The sequence below is a fragment of the Salvelinus namaycush genome, chromosome 12, assembly GCF_016432855.1.
Source record: "Salvelinus namaycush isolate Seneca chromosome 12, SaNama_1.0, whole genome shotgun sequence".
Classification (NCBI taxonomy): Eukaryota; Metazoa; Chordata; class Actinopteri; order Salmoniformes; family Salmonidae; genus Salvelinus; species Salvelinus namaycush.
Window position 1 is genome coordinate 41,311,300 of NC_052318.1, and position 19,222 is coordinate 41,330,521.

The following is a 19,222-nucleotide window of genomic DNA, read 5'->3' on the forward strand; positions in this document are numbered from 1 at the left end:
GCAAAGGCTTTGGACAACAGCAAGTAACACCCTCACCATTGTTGTTTTTTTGGAGTCTGTAGCTGTCAGCAAGGAGTGTGTGGCTTTCACAAGGGCGGTAGTAGGGCTAGACTTTGGGAGGTGAGCATACTGATTTGTTCACTCAGATAAAACTGTTGGCATGAGGTTTTTGTTGATTAAGTTCTCCTGGATTTTTCCAAGGCATGACGTTAGAGAGATGGGCCTCCAGTCACTCGTTGTACGTGGGTTTGACACTTTAGGTATGGGACACACATTGGCAATCTTCCAGGCAGCAGGAACAGTCCCCTGCCAGTAGGTGTTGACTATGCGTGTGATGACAGGGGCTAGATCTTCTGCTCTTTTAGTAGCCAGGCTGGAATGCCATCAGGCCCACACACTTTATGTGGGCTGAGTCTGGTCAGAGCTTGCTTTATCTGGCCAATGCTGCACAGCTCAACCTGCCTTGTATGCACGGGCAGGGGGAAGATGGCAAGAGGTGTGGTGCTTGTCCATGCTTCATCAAAAAATACATTAAAAACATCAGCCACATCCTTGTCTTCAATTCCCTCCACCTGTATTCTCCCTCCTGATGTTTTCTTTCGTCCTCAGTCCTTAATGAAGTCCCATCATTCCGTAGCGTTTTTCTTCTTTAGGTCCTGAATTTCAGTTTTGTAGTAGTTTGTCTTTGCTTCTTTGATAAGCGTTTGCACTGTGTTTTTGTTATTTTATCCCGAAGCTCATCTGCGTGCGCGTCGTCCTCACCAGAGTCTTGACCTGACTACAGTTCAGCATCGGAACCGACTTCAGTGGGCAAATGCTCACCTTAGATGAAGAGGGCTCTTCATGGATGAATCCCGGTTTCAATTGTACCGGGCACATTGCAGTCAGGTCAAGACCCTGGTGAGGACAATGAGCACACAGATGAGCCGGTTTCTGACAGTTTGTGCAGAAATTATTCCTTTGTGCAAACCCACAGTTTCATCAGCTGTCCGGGTGGCTGGTCTCAGACGGTCCCACAGGTGAAGAAACCGGATGTGGAGGCCCTGGGTTGGCGTGGTTACACGTGGTCTGCTGTTGTAAGACCGGTTAGACATACCGCCAAATTCTCTAAAATGACGTTGGAGGCGGCTTATGGTAGAGAAATTAACATTAAATTATCTGGCAACAGCTCTGGTGGACATTCCTGCAGTCAGCATGGCAACTGCACACTCCCTCAAACTTGAGACATCTGTGGCATTGTGCAGTTTTGTCACACAATACATTTTAGAGTGGCCTTTTATTGTTCCCAGCACAAGGTGCACCTGTGTAATGATCATGCTGTTTAATCAGCTTCTTGATATGCCACACCTGTCAGGTGTATGGATTATCTTAGCGTATGAGAAATTCTCTCTAACAGGGATGAAAACACATTTGTGCACAATATTTGAGAGAAATAAGCTTTTGTGAGTATGGAACATGTTGGGGATCATTAATTTCAGCTCATGAAACATGGGACCAACACTTTACATGTTGCATTTACAATTTTGTTCAGTGTATATGTGCGTGTGTGTTTGTGTCTGGGTGTGAGTGAGTGCACGTGTGCTAAGGTGTGGAGAATCAGAGCAGGTGGTTAGTCCAGTTCAAGCGTTAAACAGTCTGATGGCTTGTAGATAGAGACTGTCTCTGTGCTTGTTGGTAGCAGACCTCATGCTCCTATACCATCTGCCCAGCGATAAGGGAGAGAACAGCTTGTGGCTGGGGTGTGTGGGGTCCTTGATGATGCTGCGTGCCTTCGTTAGGCACCGTTTTAAGTAGATGTCCAGGATGGGTGGGAGCACGGTCCCAGTGATGTACCGGGCCATGTTCACTACCCGCTGGAGGGCCTTGCGGTCGTGGATAGACCATTTCCCGTACCAGGCCGTGACGCAACCGGTCAGGACGCTGAGGAACATCAAACTCGTGACTCTCTCTACTGCAGTCCTGTTGATGTGGATCGGGGCCTGTTCCCTCCTCTGCTTCCTGAAGTCAACAATCAATTTCTTTGTTTTGCTGACGTTGAAGAAGAGGTTGTTGTCATGACACCACAATGCCACTTCCCTTACTTCCTACCTATAGGCTGTCGCATCATTGTTGGTTATCAGGCCTACAACCGTGGTGTCGTAAGCGAACTTGGTGATGGGGAGTTGGTGTCATGCAAAGCCACACAGTCGTGGGTGAACAGGGAGTAGAGGACTGAGGACATGCTCCTGTGTTAAGAGTCAGCGTCGAGGAGGTGTTGTTGCCAATCCTACCAGCCTGTGGTCTGCTTGTCAGGAAGTCCAGGATCCAGCTGCAAAAAAAGTTGCAAAAATTACTTTGGTACCACGGGTAGAGTGAGGCTGCAGTAACCTACTGGCGGTGCCGTTTAGCAAATGTAAACTTGTGAAAGCAAGATGTGTTTACATTCATGACATACAAACACAGTACACAGACACACAGCAAGATCTAAGTGAGCTTGATAGGTTTTTCTTTGTATTTCATTAAAGAGAGATAATACATTAAAAAAAGTTAAAAAAAATATTGGTCTATCAACACATTCTTTATCATTATCATTTTTTAAAGTAGTTATATTACAGTGAACTTTGATGACCCCATGTCAAAAAAAATCCCAGTAAAATTGTCTGGTGGGCTTTTTTTGAGATGTGTGCAACTAGTAGCTCATTAATCCAGTGTGATGACCATTGCATAGCACAAAAATGCCCAGATTAAGCCATTTTAAAATATGGGGTAAAATAATTGGTTATTCTATACTTCAGTGAACTTTGAGGGCATAAAACTAAAGTTTTACACAGACAAAATGGCTGGTAAACATATTTTGAGATGTAGGCCACGAGTAGATCATTAATCCAGTGTGATGACTATTGCATACCATAAAATGCCCAGATTACGCTAGTTTAAAGATGTGTTGTGACATGTGGCACTAGTAGATCAATAATTCATTGTCATCAACATTGCAAAGCATAACATGCCCATAGTACGCCAGCTACTAGATTGGACAAATACTTGTTTAGTGTATACAAGTGAACTTTTAGGGAACCTAATTATTTTTTAACACAATGAAAATGGATAGGAAACATTTTGTGACATGTGCCACTAGTAAATCAACAATTAATTAACACGCTAATAGCATACCCTGCACACAAACATGTATATTTCTAAGGGGTATGCAATAGGTTGATAACGATATCACCAAAGTATGCTGTATCTGATATTTCAAACAACATTCCCAACTAATGAGAAAACAGTCTTGGTGTTTTAATTGAATAGAATGAACAAGATTTACCAGTCTGTGTCTTCACTGACATTTTCAACCTCCCCCTGACCGAGTCTGTAATACCTACATGCTTCAAGCAGACCACCATGGTCCCTGTGCCCAAGGAAGTGAAGGTAACTTGCCTAAATGATTACTGCTCCGTGACACTCATGTTGGTAGCTATGAAGTGCTTTGAAAGGCTGGTCATGTCTCACATCAACAGCATCCTCCTGGACACCCTAGACCCACTCCGATTCGCATACCGCCCCAACAGATCCACAGATGACACAATCTCAACCTCACTCCACACTGCCCTTTCTCACCTGGACAAAAGGAACACCTATGTGAGAATGCTGTTCATTGACTATAACTCAGCGTTCAACACTATAGTGCCCACGAAGCTCATCACTAAGCTAAGGACTCTGGGACTAAACACCTCCCTCTGCAAATTGATCCTGGACTTCCTGACGGGCCGCCCCCAGGTGGTAAGAGTAGTCTGCCACACTGATCCTTAACACTGGGGCCCCACAGGGGTGTGTACTTAGTCCCCTGCTGTATTCCCTGTTCACCCATGACTGCGTGGCCAAACACGACTCCAACACAGCGGTAGGCCTGATCACCGACAACGATGAGATGGCCTATAGGGAGGAGGTCAAAGAACTGGCAGTGTGGTGCCAGGACAACAACCTCTCCCTCAATATGAGCAAGACAAAGGAGCTGATCGTGGACTACAGGAAAAGGTGGGCCGAACGGACCCCCATTAACATCGACGGGGCTGTAGTGGAGCGGGTCGAGAGTTTCAAGTTCCTTGGTGTCCACATCACCAATGAAGACAGTCATGAAGAGGGCACGACAAAACCTTTTCCCCCTCAGGAGACTGAAAATATTTGGCATGGTCCCCAGATCCTCAAAAGATTCTACAGCTGCACCATCGAGAGCATCCTGACTGGTTGCATCACCGCCTGGTATGGCAACTGCTCGGCATCTAACCGTAAGGTGCTACAGAGGGTAGTGCGAACGGCCCAGTACATCTCTGGGGCCAAGCTTCCTGCCATCCAGGACCTATATAATAGGCGGTGTCAGAGGAAAGACCATAAAATTGTCAGAGACTCCAGTCACCCAAGTTATAGACTGTTTTCTCTGCTACCGCATGGCAAGCGGTACCGGAGCGCCAAGTCTAGGACCAAAAGGCTCCTCAACAGCTTCTACTCCCAAGCCATTAGACTGCTGAACAATTCATAAAAATCACCACTGGACAATTTACTTTGATAACCTATACTTGTTGTATTCGGCGCATGAAGCAAATAAAGTTTGATTTGACTTAACGCCAGCTTGGGGCTAATTTGAATGGGTGCCAATGGGGAGAGGCTATACGGACACGCCTGGTGCCCAAATTGATGACGTATGTCGCACAGTTGAGAGTCGAGTGGAGACGAATGGAGTTAGTTCAGTCAGTCGTCCTGGTGAGCCTCGTTTATGCTGGCAACAACAACAGCATGGCGCTAATTAAAACTTGTAAAAGAAAGTGATGTTTATTTCGATGGGAAAGGGAGAAATAACTTGTAGTATTGTTCACCATCTGGACGTCACCGTTCCATGCCAATTAGCTAATGTAATATCAAGCCGGTGTGGATGACAGGTGCAACGGTGTTGTAATTCCCACTGGGCAGTATTTGCTTCACCGGGCAGCTGTATCACATGTCGCTAGCGGTAGATACGTGGCCAATTTGTTTCATCCCACTTGATTATACAGTGCCTTCAGAAAGTATTCAGACCCCTTGACTTTTTCCATATTTCTTAAATTACAGCCTTAATCTAAAATTTATTCAATTGTATTTTGTGAAAGCTCTGACGAAGGCGTTGAGACCGATACGTAAAGCGTATTAAAATAGCAGTGATACTATCAAGAGCAGTTTCTTATTTTTTCTCTGCTAAAATTTAATTTAAAAATATATATTTTTAAAGCCTCACTGTGTGTGTATATATAAAGAAATCGTTCCGCCAGATCCTGGTTGCTAGAAATCGAATAGTTTGCCTAATTTCAGTTGATGTGACAAAACAAGTACGTAAAGTGTAGAGAATCAATCCCATAACCACAAATATTTCAGCTGTTTGAAGCTGGGGCCTGTTGCACAAAAGTAGAATTAAGACATCCGGGATAAATGACTCAGCTGAGCTCAATGAAGCCAAAACATGTGCGTCCAGGCTTAATTGGTTGCACAAAGACCAAGCCAGGATGAGCAGACACGGATTCATTAAGCCAGGTGAAACCAATCCTGGATAGGTGCGCGCTCACGGCTCACTCAAATAGACCCCGCCACAGATCACAGATTAACTGATTTACCATGGCAACTAGAGCCGCGTACTTTTCCCCGTCGGAAGCACAAATCCTCATGGAGGCATACGAGGAGGTAAAAGATATAATTAAGAAGAAAGGCAACACCGCCACAGTGATAAAGCAAAGAGAAAAAGCGTGGCAAAGTATTGCAGACCGCCTGAATGCGTAAGTAGTGCACAATTACACACTCACCGCTCCGCTGAAACATCACAATTACAATTCAAATATTTAATTCACATCTCCAAAAATGCAGTTGTACTGTAATTATGAAACGGTTAAATTTTTAATTGAAATGCACTGCAGATATGAGTGAAATTGTGTAAAGTAACTCCATCACACTGTATAAAGCTATGATACATTTTTTGATATTTTTACTGAAAACAAGACAAAAATACCAAGTAATTTTTTGCAGTGTGACTCCATTAAATGTGTGCGTGTGTGTGTGTGTGTGTGTGTGTGTGTGTGTGTGTGTAGATTAAACATGAACGGGCCAAAACGGACATGGCAGCAGGTCAAAATCAAATACAAGAACATTCTGCAGAATGGTATGGTCCCTGACTAATATTTAACAAAGCACAAGCATATATTGTACCCAGAAGGTGCCTGCTCACACATTGTCTGTACTGTTTTAGCAGTGAAAAAGAATACCCACAGACAAGGCACGGGTGGTGGGTCACCAAAGGCTGACCTTACCCCAGCAGAGGACATGGCCTTGGAGCTAAATAAAGGCAGGCCCGTCTTAGAGGGGATCCCTGGGGGGAAAGAGACGAGCATAGGTTCCTCCCAAGATGCCACCCGCTTCATTCAAGGTATGTCCTTCCATCTCTACATGGGATACAACCACATTCATATTGAATCAATTTGGACTGTCTGACTTTGGTTTACCTATTGCCTTGCAGTGTCTGGCAGCACTGTGTTCCTGTTAGAGCCACCAGCACAAGCACCAGACGATGCTGATCCAGTGAGTACTCCATCAAAGGCATACTGTAGGCCTGGCATGTCTTGTCTACTAGCTTCAATATGAATCCGATTAAATGTGATAGGGTGAAGGCCCCAGTGCAGCAGCAACAGCACATGATGGAGACGATGATGAGGAGGAGACCATCTCTCTGGATTCCAGAAGGCATGAGGTATCATGTTAAGACTGTGAAAGTACTATTTACTCTACAATGGTGAGGAGTCCTCATCAAAATCAAAAAATCTAATTTCTTTTACAGGACCCAGATGCTATACAGTGGGAAAACCAGCCTGGCAACATAGTGCGTATTAATAAAAGGACACCACATCCTGCCAAATTCCAGCTGCGCTAATTGTATTGTGTTCACAGAGCTCACAAGCTATCAGAAAGTTGTATGGCAACCACCTCCGGCGCCAAATAGAACTGGCAGACATAGACATTCAGTACAAGAAGAAAAAGATGGAAAATCTTGCACTGGAGTCCGAAATAAAAAAGAGGACAATTAGGAAACTGGACCTTGAAATAAAAAAACTTGAGAGGGAGGTGAGATATGCCTTCAATGTACACTGTATGCTAACTGTAACACAAATGTATTAATCATTATTTTTCTTTCCTCCCCCAGCTCCAAGAAGATGACACAGCTCAAAATAAAAATTAGGTATATTCTCGTAAAGTCAAGTGAGCCATGACATATGAGCTCTTATTGTGAGCACACAGGACGGTGGCATCTTTCTAAGTTTTTTTTTATTTTCCCAGCAATCAGTACAACCAAGTCATCGTTATAAGGCATCGCCCTCTTTTGCCCACCCCCCCAGCACCAGGTGTGGCCACTAGCCTATATGAAGGCCCAAAATTGTGTGTTCCTTTCTGCTCTGACAATGGCATGCCCATTCGTGCGAGATGTGGTGGATGAAGAAGCACTTGTGCTGAGGAGAGCCTTCAGGCGAGAAAGGGTCTTCAGGGACCGGTTGGACCCACTGGCCTTCCCTGATGACCATCTATATGAAAGATACAGGTTTTCTGCAGATGGCATCAGGTATCTATGCAGACTACTGGGTCCCAGGATTAAGCACCGCACTGCACGGAGCCATGCACTGAGTGTGGAGCAAATGGTTTGTGTGGCCTTGCGCTTTTTTGCTAGTGGAGCCTTCCTGTACTCAGTGGGGGATGCAGAACAGCTGAACAAGGCCACAATTTGCCCCACAATAAGGAGTGTGTGTCTGGCTATCAAAGCATTAGCAGATGTCTTCATCTCCTTCCCTGGCCACAGAAGACTCTGTGACATCAAAGAGGAGTTCTATAGGATTGCAGGTAAGAGGATCTACAAATTACAGGACAACTGTTAACACATAGTAGGATACTCATTACTTTGTGTGACAGGTTTCCCCAATGTCATTGGTGCAGTGGACTGCACACACATAAGGATAAAAGCCCCCTCAGGTGCCCATGAGGCCGATTTTGTGAATAGGAAATCCTTTCACAGCATTAATGTTCAGGTGAACATAACTTTTTGATATTGTCCATTGACGAACACTCTGCATTGCCAGTGATGTGCATTGATTGGTGTAATATTCCTCATCTTATGATTTCAGATGGTCTGCAATGCTGACTGTGTGATCAGCAATGTTGTGGCAAAATGGCCTGGCTCAGTCCATGACTCCAGAATCTTTCGGGCCTCTGAAATCTATCAGTGCCTATCACAAGGTAAGCCACACAACCCCTATTTATAACCATCATGGCTGTGTCAAGAATATCACTGTGTTTATGAGGTAGTAATGATGAGATTTTGTGTTGACAGGTGAATTCTCTGGTGTGTTGCTGGGAGACAGGGGGTATGGCTGCCAGCCTTTTCTCCTGACACCTTTCACAGACCCCCAGGAAGCACAGCAGGCCTACAACCATGCCCATGCCAGGACCAGGGCCAGAGTTGAAATGACCTTTGGCCTCCTGAAGGCACGCTTTCACTGCCTTCACAAATTAAGGGTCAGCCCTGTTAGGGCATGTGATATTACTGTGGCTTGTGCTGTCCTCCACAATGTGGCCTGCCTGAGGAAGGAGAGGGCCCCCAGAGTGCCACCAGCCATGGACTGGGACAATCCGGCAATCTTCCCTGATGACGACAGTGGTCGGCTGCTGAGGGACCAATATGTGTTGAATTATTTTAGTTAGTATGTGTGCTTTCAATTTTGGTTAAATATGTCCTGCGGTGGCAGAGGAATTTGGGTTTTTTTGGGTTCGTTTTTTGACGAATTTGGCCTCTTATGATGTTTGTGCGGTATACTGTGTGTAATACAAGGCTGCAGGGAGGCTACTGCATCCATTCATTTGTCTGTTCAGTTGATGTGTATGGATTTGTCCTGCATTTATTTTAGTGTGCAGACATGCAGGGTGTGTTATATACAGACCTTTGAATGTGTATGTATCATTTTGTATAATATGCTTGGATTCTGTGCTTTCCATCTTGTAGAGTCACTGTGACTTCAGTTTCGAAAGGAGCTGATGGTTTACCTGCTTTGTTTTGTCCTTATTCAATAAAGGAACATAATGTTACACATTGTGTTTTTATATTCATATGGAATGTGTATTTGTTTATATGACAGAGTACTAGGGCCACACTGAAGAAAAAGGATAAAGTCATAAATTTATGAGGCTGGTTCTTTCTGCAGAAAAGCTACATATTGTTTTTACAGTTTTGATACTTATGACAATGTGATACTTAATATTCTGGCACATCAGCATGTCTTTGTTTATGAAACCATACTGAAGTACAATTTCACGAAATGCCCCACATCTGTCATTTTAACAACTGTCCTCCTTTAAAACAACTGGTTACAATATTATGACTTGTGTTTTTTTCCCCTCTGTGGCCCTAATATTCTATCATTTTATATATAGCCTTATAGTCTATGGGAAACTGTAAATTATCTAATGATAGCAACATCATCTAAAAATCATTTTTTATCCAAAATCATTGAAATTAATGATCACAAACGTTTAAATAATAACAGTGGGTCTAGTTATATGTGATAACAATGTATAGTGAGCAGTGAAATAACTATTGGTTTCCATTTGTGGTGACTGCTGACTGACATTAGGGATGAGATTAAATAGATCCTGGAATTTAGCCTGGTCTGGAGCAGGCTAGCTCCACAGAATAAATCTCCATGGTAATTTATACCATAACATATCCTCCTGCCCCCTATCCATCTTTAGTGCAACCGGATTACGGATCAATTGAGCCAGGATCACCAAGATATCCTGGCTTAATCCCTTATCCTAGTTTTGTGCAACAGGCCCCTGGTGTACAAAACTGAAAATAAAAGATGCAAAAATGCACCTTAAGAACGGGAAGCATAGAAATAGTGCACAAAAACCGATCTACCGCTTAAAATGTTCCAATAGAGTTTCCCCATCACCACTAAAGTAATATTCCCTCTCCCGCGCCAATAGCAGATTTTGAGGATTTATTTAACATCCATACCACAGTAGGGGGGCGTGGCCACTGTGAAACGTCATTCCGTGAAAAACTCTGCCTGTCAGTCGCGTTCTGAGTTTCTGGTGTTGTGCGAGCTCAAGAGGAACGACATTTCAGACGCTGATAGACAAAAGACCCAACCATGGTAACGTTACGTTTGTTTCAAATCGCTGTAATTTAGTTATCCTAAATATACACAGTAGCTGTATTGGGAACGGGTGCTTACTTGGCCCGTTAAACATGAAATTATGATTTTATTTCGCACCATAGTTTCACAATAGAGGAATATTGGCTGGATGGATAACTAACTAGGAGCACACATTTACGAACTGGCTTGTAACGTTAACTTCAATTACATTGTCATTCGTTGTCAGAGTTAAGTTGTTTTAACCTAGCCCCTCGGCATTTCATCTCTCAACCATGACTAATGCTGGCATGAACTAGTGCATGTTGGCGTCCTTGGTAGTAGCTAACGCGTCGCCACCTAAGCTACCTTGTTAACTGTTAGGCCTCTTATTAAAGACGGCAAAAAAATGTTAGGAAACTAACGTTACGCTATCCACTATTGGAATTGATAAGTATAACCAGCTAACGTTACTATATTTCCTTTGAATTTAACAACGGTAATGTTAGAGCAAGACCGTGCCGTGTTGAAGCGTTAGCCTTACTAGTACCGGTGACTACCGCCTGTTCCAGCTGACCCCACCCTTACTGCAAGTACAAGGAAGTGTAACATAACCAGCTATCAACCTGCCAATGTTAATAGAATATGGTGAAATACGTCTATGGACTTTGTTCAGTGGCGTCTATTATTCACTGCGTGTGTTCACTTAAACAATTTCAGTGATCATTGAGGGTTGGTTAGCCGCACAAACGAGCAAGCCATGGAACACTGCCACAATTTCCCTCTTACTTGACTTGCGCTTATAAAACCGCGCGCCAGTGTTTCTTCTCGTTCACAATGTCCCCGTATACATCTTGACGTATTTCATTACGCCGTACATCTTTATTCTTGTCCCACTACCGAATGGACAATATTCGTTTTTTACATTTTTATAATTAACCCAATATAGGCCAGAGCCTGTCGTTTCCAGTGGGACTAAATTAATCATAGTGGGCAGAACAAACAAGGTGCCAAGCACGAGCTAGTGAGATCCTATTGGTTGCATATTTCTGTAAGGAAATGCCTGCTTAGTGAAGTGCACATGTGCAATAGCTAAATTCGCCCTTGCACTCCTAAACAATGCACTTTTTTAGTATCTTTGGCGAAGGGTGAAGTTTCCAAATGCAGTCCACTCTGTTTGTTACAGATTCTAGTTTTGGAAACAGAAAACGGTATTGAGACCAAATGTTTAATGGATGACAAAATAAGCAGAACGTCGACCAAAACGCCATCTTCCCCACTGCCGGCCACTGGGTTTCTCTTATCACCATATTTAGTAGTGAGTGAAAATACCAACCAGATGCTTCACATTTATACATCCAGTGAAATATCTTGCTCATTGTTCTATCTGTGAATCAAATCAAATTGGCACACGTGCTGAATACAACAGGTGTATACTACACCTTATCGTGAAATGCTTACTTACAAGCCCATAACCAACAATGCAGTTTTAAGAAAAGATTTACATAAGTAACATAATAAATGAACGATGAGGCTATATGTACTGATTCAATGTGTGGGGGTACAGGTTAGTCGAGGTAATTTATAAATGTAGGTATGGGTAAAGTGACTATGCATATGTAACAGTATAACTTTACGGCGTCCCCTCGCCCCGACACGGGCGCGAACCAGGGACCCTCTGCACACATCAACAACGGTCGCCCACGAAGCATCGTTACCCATCGCTCCACAAAGGCCACGGCCCTTGCAGAGCAAGGGGCAACACTACATCTAGGTTTCAGAGCAAGTGACGTAACTGATTGAAACGCTACTAGCGCGTACCCGCTAACTAGCTAGCCATTTCACATCCGTTACACATAGATAACAAATAGCAAGTAGCAGCAGTGTAAAAACAAAAGGGGGTGGGGTGTCAATGAAAATAGTCTGGTTGGCCGTTTGATTAATTGTTCAGCAGTTTTGTGGCTTGGTGGTAGAAGCTGTTAAGGAGCCTTGTGGACCTGGACTTCACGACTCTCTTGGTGTGTTTGAACCAAGATAGTTTGAGGACACCAAGGAAATTAAACTCTCGAGCCGCTCCGATTCTAGTTAGTTGTGCACGACTCCAGGATTTGAGTTGACTCCAACTCTTGTGGTTGGAGTCAATTCTAGCTGATAAGCCTATTCTTTGCCATGTTATAGCCATATTCAGACGGCTATTACTACACTTTGGTTTTGTAATGATTATCGAAGCTTGTGCGTTATTCCAGAGGGCGATTCACACATGATTTGTTTTTCTTTGCTCTCAGTAATTCTTACTTTTTTCAAATTTAATTGACTTATGATGGAAATCTGTAGATTTTTATTGTAGACGCTAAGATATTTCAACGTCATGTCTAGACGATAATAGGCTTCACTGATAACTCATGCTTGGCTGCCAAATGTATAGGTCTCCACATAATATTTACATTGAAGTGTGATCATAATCATTATTGTAGTGATCCATCTATGGTAGACGTCCTGCCTTATAACAATGCCCCACATCCTGCTGATTTGAGCTTTTGAACCGTATTTGCACTTGACTGTTTATAGATAAGAAACTGAACTTGCCATTTCCAGAAAGGTTAGCAAGGATGCTGCTTTGCGATCAATTGCCTAGGACAGGGCTCTCCATACCTGTTCGTGGAGAGCTACCATCCTGTAGGGTTTCACTCCAACCCTAATCTAGCACATTTGATTTAATAATTAGCTGTTTGATAAGTTAAATCAGGTTAGTTACAACTGGGGTTAGAGCAAAAACCTACAGAAAGGTAGCTCTCTAGGAACAGTGTTGGAGAGCCCTGACCTAAGACTTAAACAGCCAGCCAGGGTTTCATTAAAAGCTATAGGGTATACTTTTTATTGCACATTAGGCTTAATTTAACTGACACATTTGGCGATGTTCAACTTCAATTCACTGGCACTGACGTTTATTTTAGCCATACTCATTGATAAATGCAGATGACGGCGCTATAGCCTATGCCCACGGTTCTGACTCTCTCTGACTCGCCTGCTCCTCTTTCTCTTCGCAATGAAAATGCTGGTGTGTTTGGTCGTCGGTCTGTTGCGTGTAGAATAGCTCAGCCTACTCAATGATAGTCCCTCCTTTAGTGAACTTGTGCAAGAAATTGCGAAATATAGCATTTCGATAGCCTACTAATGTAAACTCACCCCATTCCATACAAATGTGCGCAGCCACAACATTCAAACGAGGCTACAAAGAAAACTAATGGGACTGTAGCGACTGTGTTGACTTAAAAATCGGGGGTGTGAACTAGGTTTCTATTCAAGCGTTGATCGACATGGTAATGGCTCTATAGTATTGGAGAAAAGTTGAAAAAACGGACCCTCCGTTACATCGTGACGTGTCATGGCGTAACGTACAGCACGCATAAAGCAACTACTTCTGTCTTACAATCTCTCTCCACCAGGTGTAGCACTTCTCTCATCGTTTAAAAATGAGAAATGGACAGTGACGGAGTAAGGGGGGATACCTAGTCATTTTTTGCGTCATTGCATGCGATCATCATTCTCAAAGCCGCTGTTTACTTCTAAGATCACTTTAGCACCGTCCTAAAAACCCGATTCAAATTCGACACAAACCTTCAAATAGGTATGTAATGACACATTATATAAAGTCTTTATAGTGTTTTATTTACATTTTAGAGACGATAAGTTGGACAGATCGAGTGGGGGGAAAAAAGCAATTTTCCCACAACCTCGCTCCTTCTCACTATCACGCATTAGTTTCGCTTCCCCACCCGCCATTTTTAAAAAGACCCGACGGGGCTCATTGCCTGCTTGAATTATGCAGAAACAGGCAGCGTTTAGGTCATGTAATTGATCATGTTGGAAAGGGGAGAAATTGTGCTTTACAATGGTATTGACATTACAGTTGATCTGGAAGTATTGCATTTTTGGGGCGCTAATATAAGGGCAGTTGTACGGACCAAGGCGATGTACGAGTTTACGTTACTTTTGATTACCAATGCACAGTTCTGGCTGTGCCCCTCCCATCTCTTTCCCTCGCTAGCTTGCTCTTTCTTTGCTGTGGAAGATGGAAGAGTTTGTTCTCGAAGTAAACTACGGAAAATAGTTGCCACAATTGCAGAAATACTGAATCTTAGATTCCGCTAGCAATTGACTCCTAAGCTTGACACCCAGAAATGGCAATTGACGGTCGAGGAATCTATTATTTTGTAGTAGACTCCCCACTGCTAATTGTAGTGTTGGTAACGCTAAATAGAGGAGAGCCTCTCGTTAGCCATTGCCTTTATTTTGGGAGATTGCAAAATATGGCCAGAATAAATATATTGTTTCAGATGATAATGAACCATGTTTTGTTTAATTACTTTTTCCTAAGTTTCGTTTAACTTTATAGCTGGGTAGATTGTAGAGCAACAAGTCAGTTGGGAACAAATTCTTATTTACAATGACAGCCTGGCATAAATCCTCCTGTGGGGACGGGGGCTGGGATTAAACATGAAACATTTTATTAAATTAAAATAAGACAAAACACACAGACTTAAGACAACGACACAGCATGGCAGCAACACAACATGGCAGTAGCACAGGGTACAAACATTATTGGGCACAGACAACAGCACAAAGGGCAAGAAGTTAGAGACAATACATCACGCGAAGCAGCCACAACTGTCAGTAAGAGTGTCCATGATTGAGTCTTTGAATGAAGAGATTGAGAACTGTCCAGTTTGAGTTTGTTGCAGCTCGTTCCAGACGCTAGCTGTAATAATTATCATAAAAAACAATTGTCTTTAAATCACAATTTTTTTTAATAGAATTGGCTTAGCAGCCAATGTGTATTTTTAACATTACTATTAAAATAGTACTCACTTATAGGAATGGGTCATTGTTTGCAAGTTACTAGCTATCCCATAAAGCCATCACCGAAAACCACATTTTCATCTGTGGTTTTGTAACTTCAAAGTTTTTGACTGACTCTGGCTGGACTGAAGACGCCGCAAAGTTTGTAAAATGTCAGTGTGGCGGCCGTCTCGCAACGGAGCCTTGAACCATAAGGGGGCTTTACGATTCCACTCCGCTATGGATGTCCCCATTTGAAATGAATGACATCCGCCGCACTGTAACGGAGTGCTTATGGGTAATGTGAACAAGGCTTTACCATAAGCACACTGCAAATTTGCGACGGATGTCATACATGCTCTGCATTGCGAACTTGCTTGACTTGCTATACATTTATAAAAACATGTTGAGGGAAAAGTAACTCAACAAAACCATGTTTTATCACCTGAAATGGTATGTTAATCCTGTTTTGAATGAAACGGTTATATTTTAGAATCTCCCAAAACAAGACGGGCTCTCCATCTTGCGTTAGAAACACTACACTTGTCTGTTCCGTAGCGGGGCAGGACTCCATGAAGATGACTTGCAGCATAATGAAATGGGCTACATAACGATATGTACGGGCCACACCGTAATGTAACCTAACGGAGTGCTTATGGGTAATGTGAACGAGGCTTAACATTCCCTCCGCTCAAAAGGTATGGGTTTCTTCATCAGCACAACCATGATAAGAAAGAATGGACCAAGTGCTGTAACCACTGCTTTGGGAGAGAAAAGAGGACGTGCAAATGCAAACAATGTTAGCTACTGGACATCCTGTTCTTTGAAGAGTTATTTTCTTCTTGGTCAAAATATTTGAATTATGTTTTAACAAATTCATTAAAAATATAAGCCAAAATGTTGAGTAAATAAGTATTCAATCCCTTTTTTTATGGCAAACCTAAGTTAGTTCAGGGTTAATACTTTGCTTAACTCCAATAATAAGTTGCATGGACTCAATAATAGTGTGCAATAATAGTGTTTAACATGATTTCTGAATGACTACCTCATCTCTGTACCACACACAATTATCTGTAAGGTCTTTTAGTCAAGCAGTGAATTTCAAACACCGATTCGACCAGGGAGGTTTTCCAATGCCTTGCAAAGAAGGCAACCTACTGGTAGATGGGTGAAATAAGAAGCAGACATTGAATATCCCTTTGAGCATGGTGAATTTATTAAATACACTTTGGGTGGTGGATCAATACACCCAGTCACTACAAAGATACAGGCATCCTTCCTAACTCAGTTGCTGGAGTGGAAGGGAAATGCTCAGGGATTTCATCATGGAGACATTAAAACAGAGTTTAATGGCTGTGATGTGAGTAAACTGAGGATGGATCAACATTGTAGTTACTCCACAATACTAAACTAATAAAAATATTCCAAAACATGCATCCTGTTTTTGCAATAAGACACTAAAGTAAAACTGCATAAACTGTGGCAAAGAAATTCACTAAGTCCTTAAAACAAAATGTTATGTTTGCGGCAAATCATAGTGGTGGCTGCATCATGTTATGGGTATGCTTTTTATCGACAAGGGAGTTTTTTAGGATGCTTAGATATGGAATAGAGCTAAGCACAGGCAAAATCCTAAATGAAACCTGGTTGTCTGCTTTCCAACAGACACTGGGAGGAAAATTCACTTTTCAGCAGGTTAATAACCTAAAACACAAGGCCAAATATACACGAGTTGCTTACCAAGACATTGAATGTGGCTTACTTTTGACTTAATTTGTCTTAAATCTATTGCAAGACTGATCATCAACCAACTTGATAGAGCTTGAAGATTAAAAAAAAAAAAGAATGTGCAATATTGTACAATCCAGGTGTGCAAAGCTCTTAGACTCTTAGGCTCTTAGACCTTGAAAGACTCACAGCTGTAATTGCTGCCAAAGGTGATTGTAGCATGTATTGACATAGGGGTGTGAATATTTATGTAAATGAGAATTCTGTATTTCATTTTCAATAGATTAGCAAAAATGTCTACTTATGTTTACATTTTGTAAATTATGGGGTATTGTGTGTAGATGGGTGGGGAAATGATTGACCTATTTTGAATTCGGGTTGTAACACAAATAGTGGAATAAGTCAAGGGCTGTGAATACTTACTGACGGCACTGTAACTGATGACAGTTGCTCAATCTTTTCTTGCACCTTAAAGTCAACTGATATGGACAGTGCAGGTGTAAGATGCTCAAATTAGCAGTGCAATGGCATAGTGATTTATGAAATTCATGGATTTCTTGGGTACATGATGCATTAAAGACAGTTTTTCTTGTTAGGCCTCTGGGGTGACAGTGACCGATGAAGTTATTACAGTCTTCAACGAGATGAAGGTGCGTAAGGCCCAGGCGAACGAGGACGAGAAGAAGAAGCGGAAGAAGGCGGTGCTGTTCTGCCTGAGCGAGGACAAGAAACACATCGTCCTTGAATCGGGTAAGGAGATCCTGACTGGCGACGTGGGTACCACCATCGCAGACCCCTACCTGCACTTTGTCAAGATGCTGCCCGCAGACGACTGTCGCTACGCCCTCTATGACGCCACCTACGAGACCAAGGAGACCAAGAAAGAGGACCTGGTCTTCATCTTCTGGTGAGTGTCATCTGTTAAGCACTGGGTTTAAAAAGTCAGTTTGACTACAACGAGGAATACAGAACCTTGTGGTCATCTCCTGTGGTCATCTCGCCTGTTCTCTGTATCTCAGGGCCCCAGAAGGTGCTCCACTGAAGAGCAAAATGATCTACGCCAGCTCAAAGGATGCCATTAAAAAGAAATTCACAGGTGAGCGCTATGTTTTTAGTTTGAAAGAATCATAATACTGTCCAACCGCTGTGTGAGTGTCTAGGGTACTTATTTCATTTGTGGGTTTTTTTTCTTCACATTTGACCACTTTGCTCAATTGTAGGTATCAAGCATGAATGGCAAGTTAACGGTTTGGAGGACATCAAAGATCGGCGAACCTTAGCAGAGAAGCTTGGAGGCTCGTCAGTGGTCACCCTTGAAGGTGGGCCTGTATAAATCCCGTCTCGGGTATGATCTGAGGCCTACAGGGAAAGGAAAAAAAACAGAGTTTTAAATCCCGTGGGTATGGCTGTTCATTCCAGAATGATAACATAAGGAATTAGGTGAGGGGGTTTAGAGTACAAATTTGAGGGGGTTGGGGGTGGGGTGTTGTTGTGTGGAGAAAAATCAAGCATGCTGTTTCATGGTTTAAAATTGTGGTTATCATTCCACTTGTCACAATGAAGAACACAGACGCGTCTTATATGGCAATTTGTGATGAAGGATTATGACAAAATAGATGAAGATTTGTCACCATTTATGAGATTGGCCTTGCAATTTCCAAACTCATGAAGAATGAAATCTAATGGGAGAAAATTTGCCCTTGCAATTTCCAACTAATGAACCAAATGGGTTTTACAGAATGACTTTTTTTTTTTTTTTTTTTTTTTACAAATGAATACTGGTTATGTCTTTTGTTTGATGGAGGGGTGTCTGGATCAGGCAGATGAAAGAAACTAACGATCAAGCCTATGACCAACCCACTGGCTTAATTTATGCACTCTGTTCACACGTATTTCCTGTATTGCCAAATTAGTTATTCTTTAGCATGTCTAGCTAAATCTAGTTTTATTTTCCAGCATGCTTCCAGTAAAATTCCAAAACGTGACCTTATTCTATTAAGTTATTTCCAAAACCTGTGTACAAACAGTAAATGAGCTGTGTACAAAAAATACATTCCTTATTTCATGATGAAATTTCAGAACAGCTTGAACAGGGATCACTTGACGGTTTAACAATATGGAGTCAGGGGTATGTAGTAGTGTGGGTGGCTCAAGTTGGAAGAAGCCTATGAGAGCAAGTAAAGTGTGGATGTATATGTGGGTATTCTGTTTTTGTCTCCTTCTGTCTAAATAAAGAAAATGCACTTACGTTTACTAGCTGCTGCCTGTAACATGTTTTCTTTGCCTATTGTCCATTCTTGCCTAAGTTTTTACATTTTTCAACTGAGTCTATTTGGATGCATCAATATATTAGCAAATTATTAGTCTATTCATGGTGCATTTTTTTTATTAATTGTTTACATTTAATAGCCCACACAGCTCAGTGGGGGAAAAGTGTACAGGGCATGCAATTTTTGGCTAAGTGGTATATCCCCACTAGTGATGGGTAT

At 42.4% G+C, this 19,222-nt stretch overlaps 2 protein-coding genes across 2 annotated transcripts; both read left to right on the plus strand.

Moving 5' to 3' along the window:
• The first annotated feature begins 7,347 nt into the window (after positions 1–7,347).
• On the plus strand, positions 7,348–9,019 carry LOC120056591 (putative nuclease HARBI1). The gene is made up of 4 exons (XM_039004784.1): positions 7,348–7,878; positions 7,948–8,063; positions 8,160–8,271; positions 8,366–9,019. The coding sequence occupies exons 1-4, from the start codon at positions 7,407–7,409 to the stop codon at positions 8,734–8,736; spliced, it is 1,071 nt and encodes a 356-aa protein (XP_038860712.1). The 5' UTR covers positions 7,348–7,406; the 3' UTR covers positions 8,737–9,019.
• Positions 9,020–10,087: 1,068 nt separating this feature from the next.
• LOC120057228 (cofilin-2-like) lies at positions 10,088–18,989 on the plus strand. The gene is made up of 4 exons (XM_039005763.1): positions 10,088–10,187; positions 17,330–17,640; positions 17,753–17,829; positions 17,954–18,989. Exons 1-4 carry the CDS (start codon positions 10,185–10,187, stop codon positions 18,064–18,066), a joined length of 504 nt encoding a protein of 167 aa, XP_038861691.1. The 5' UTR covers positions 10,088–10,184; the 3' UTR covers positions 18,067–18,989.
• The last annotated feature ends 233 nt before the right edge of the window (positions 18,990–19,222 follow it).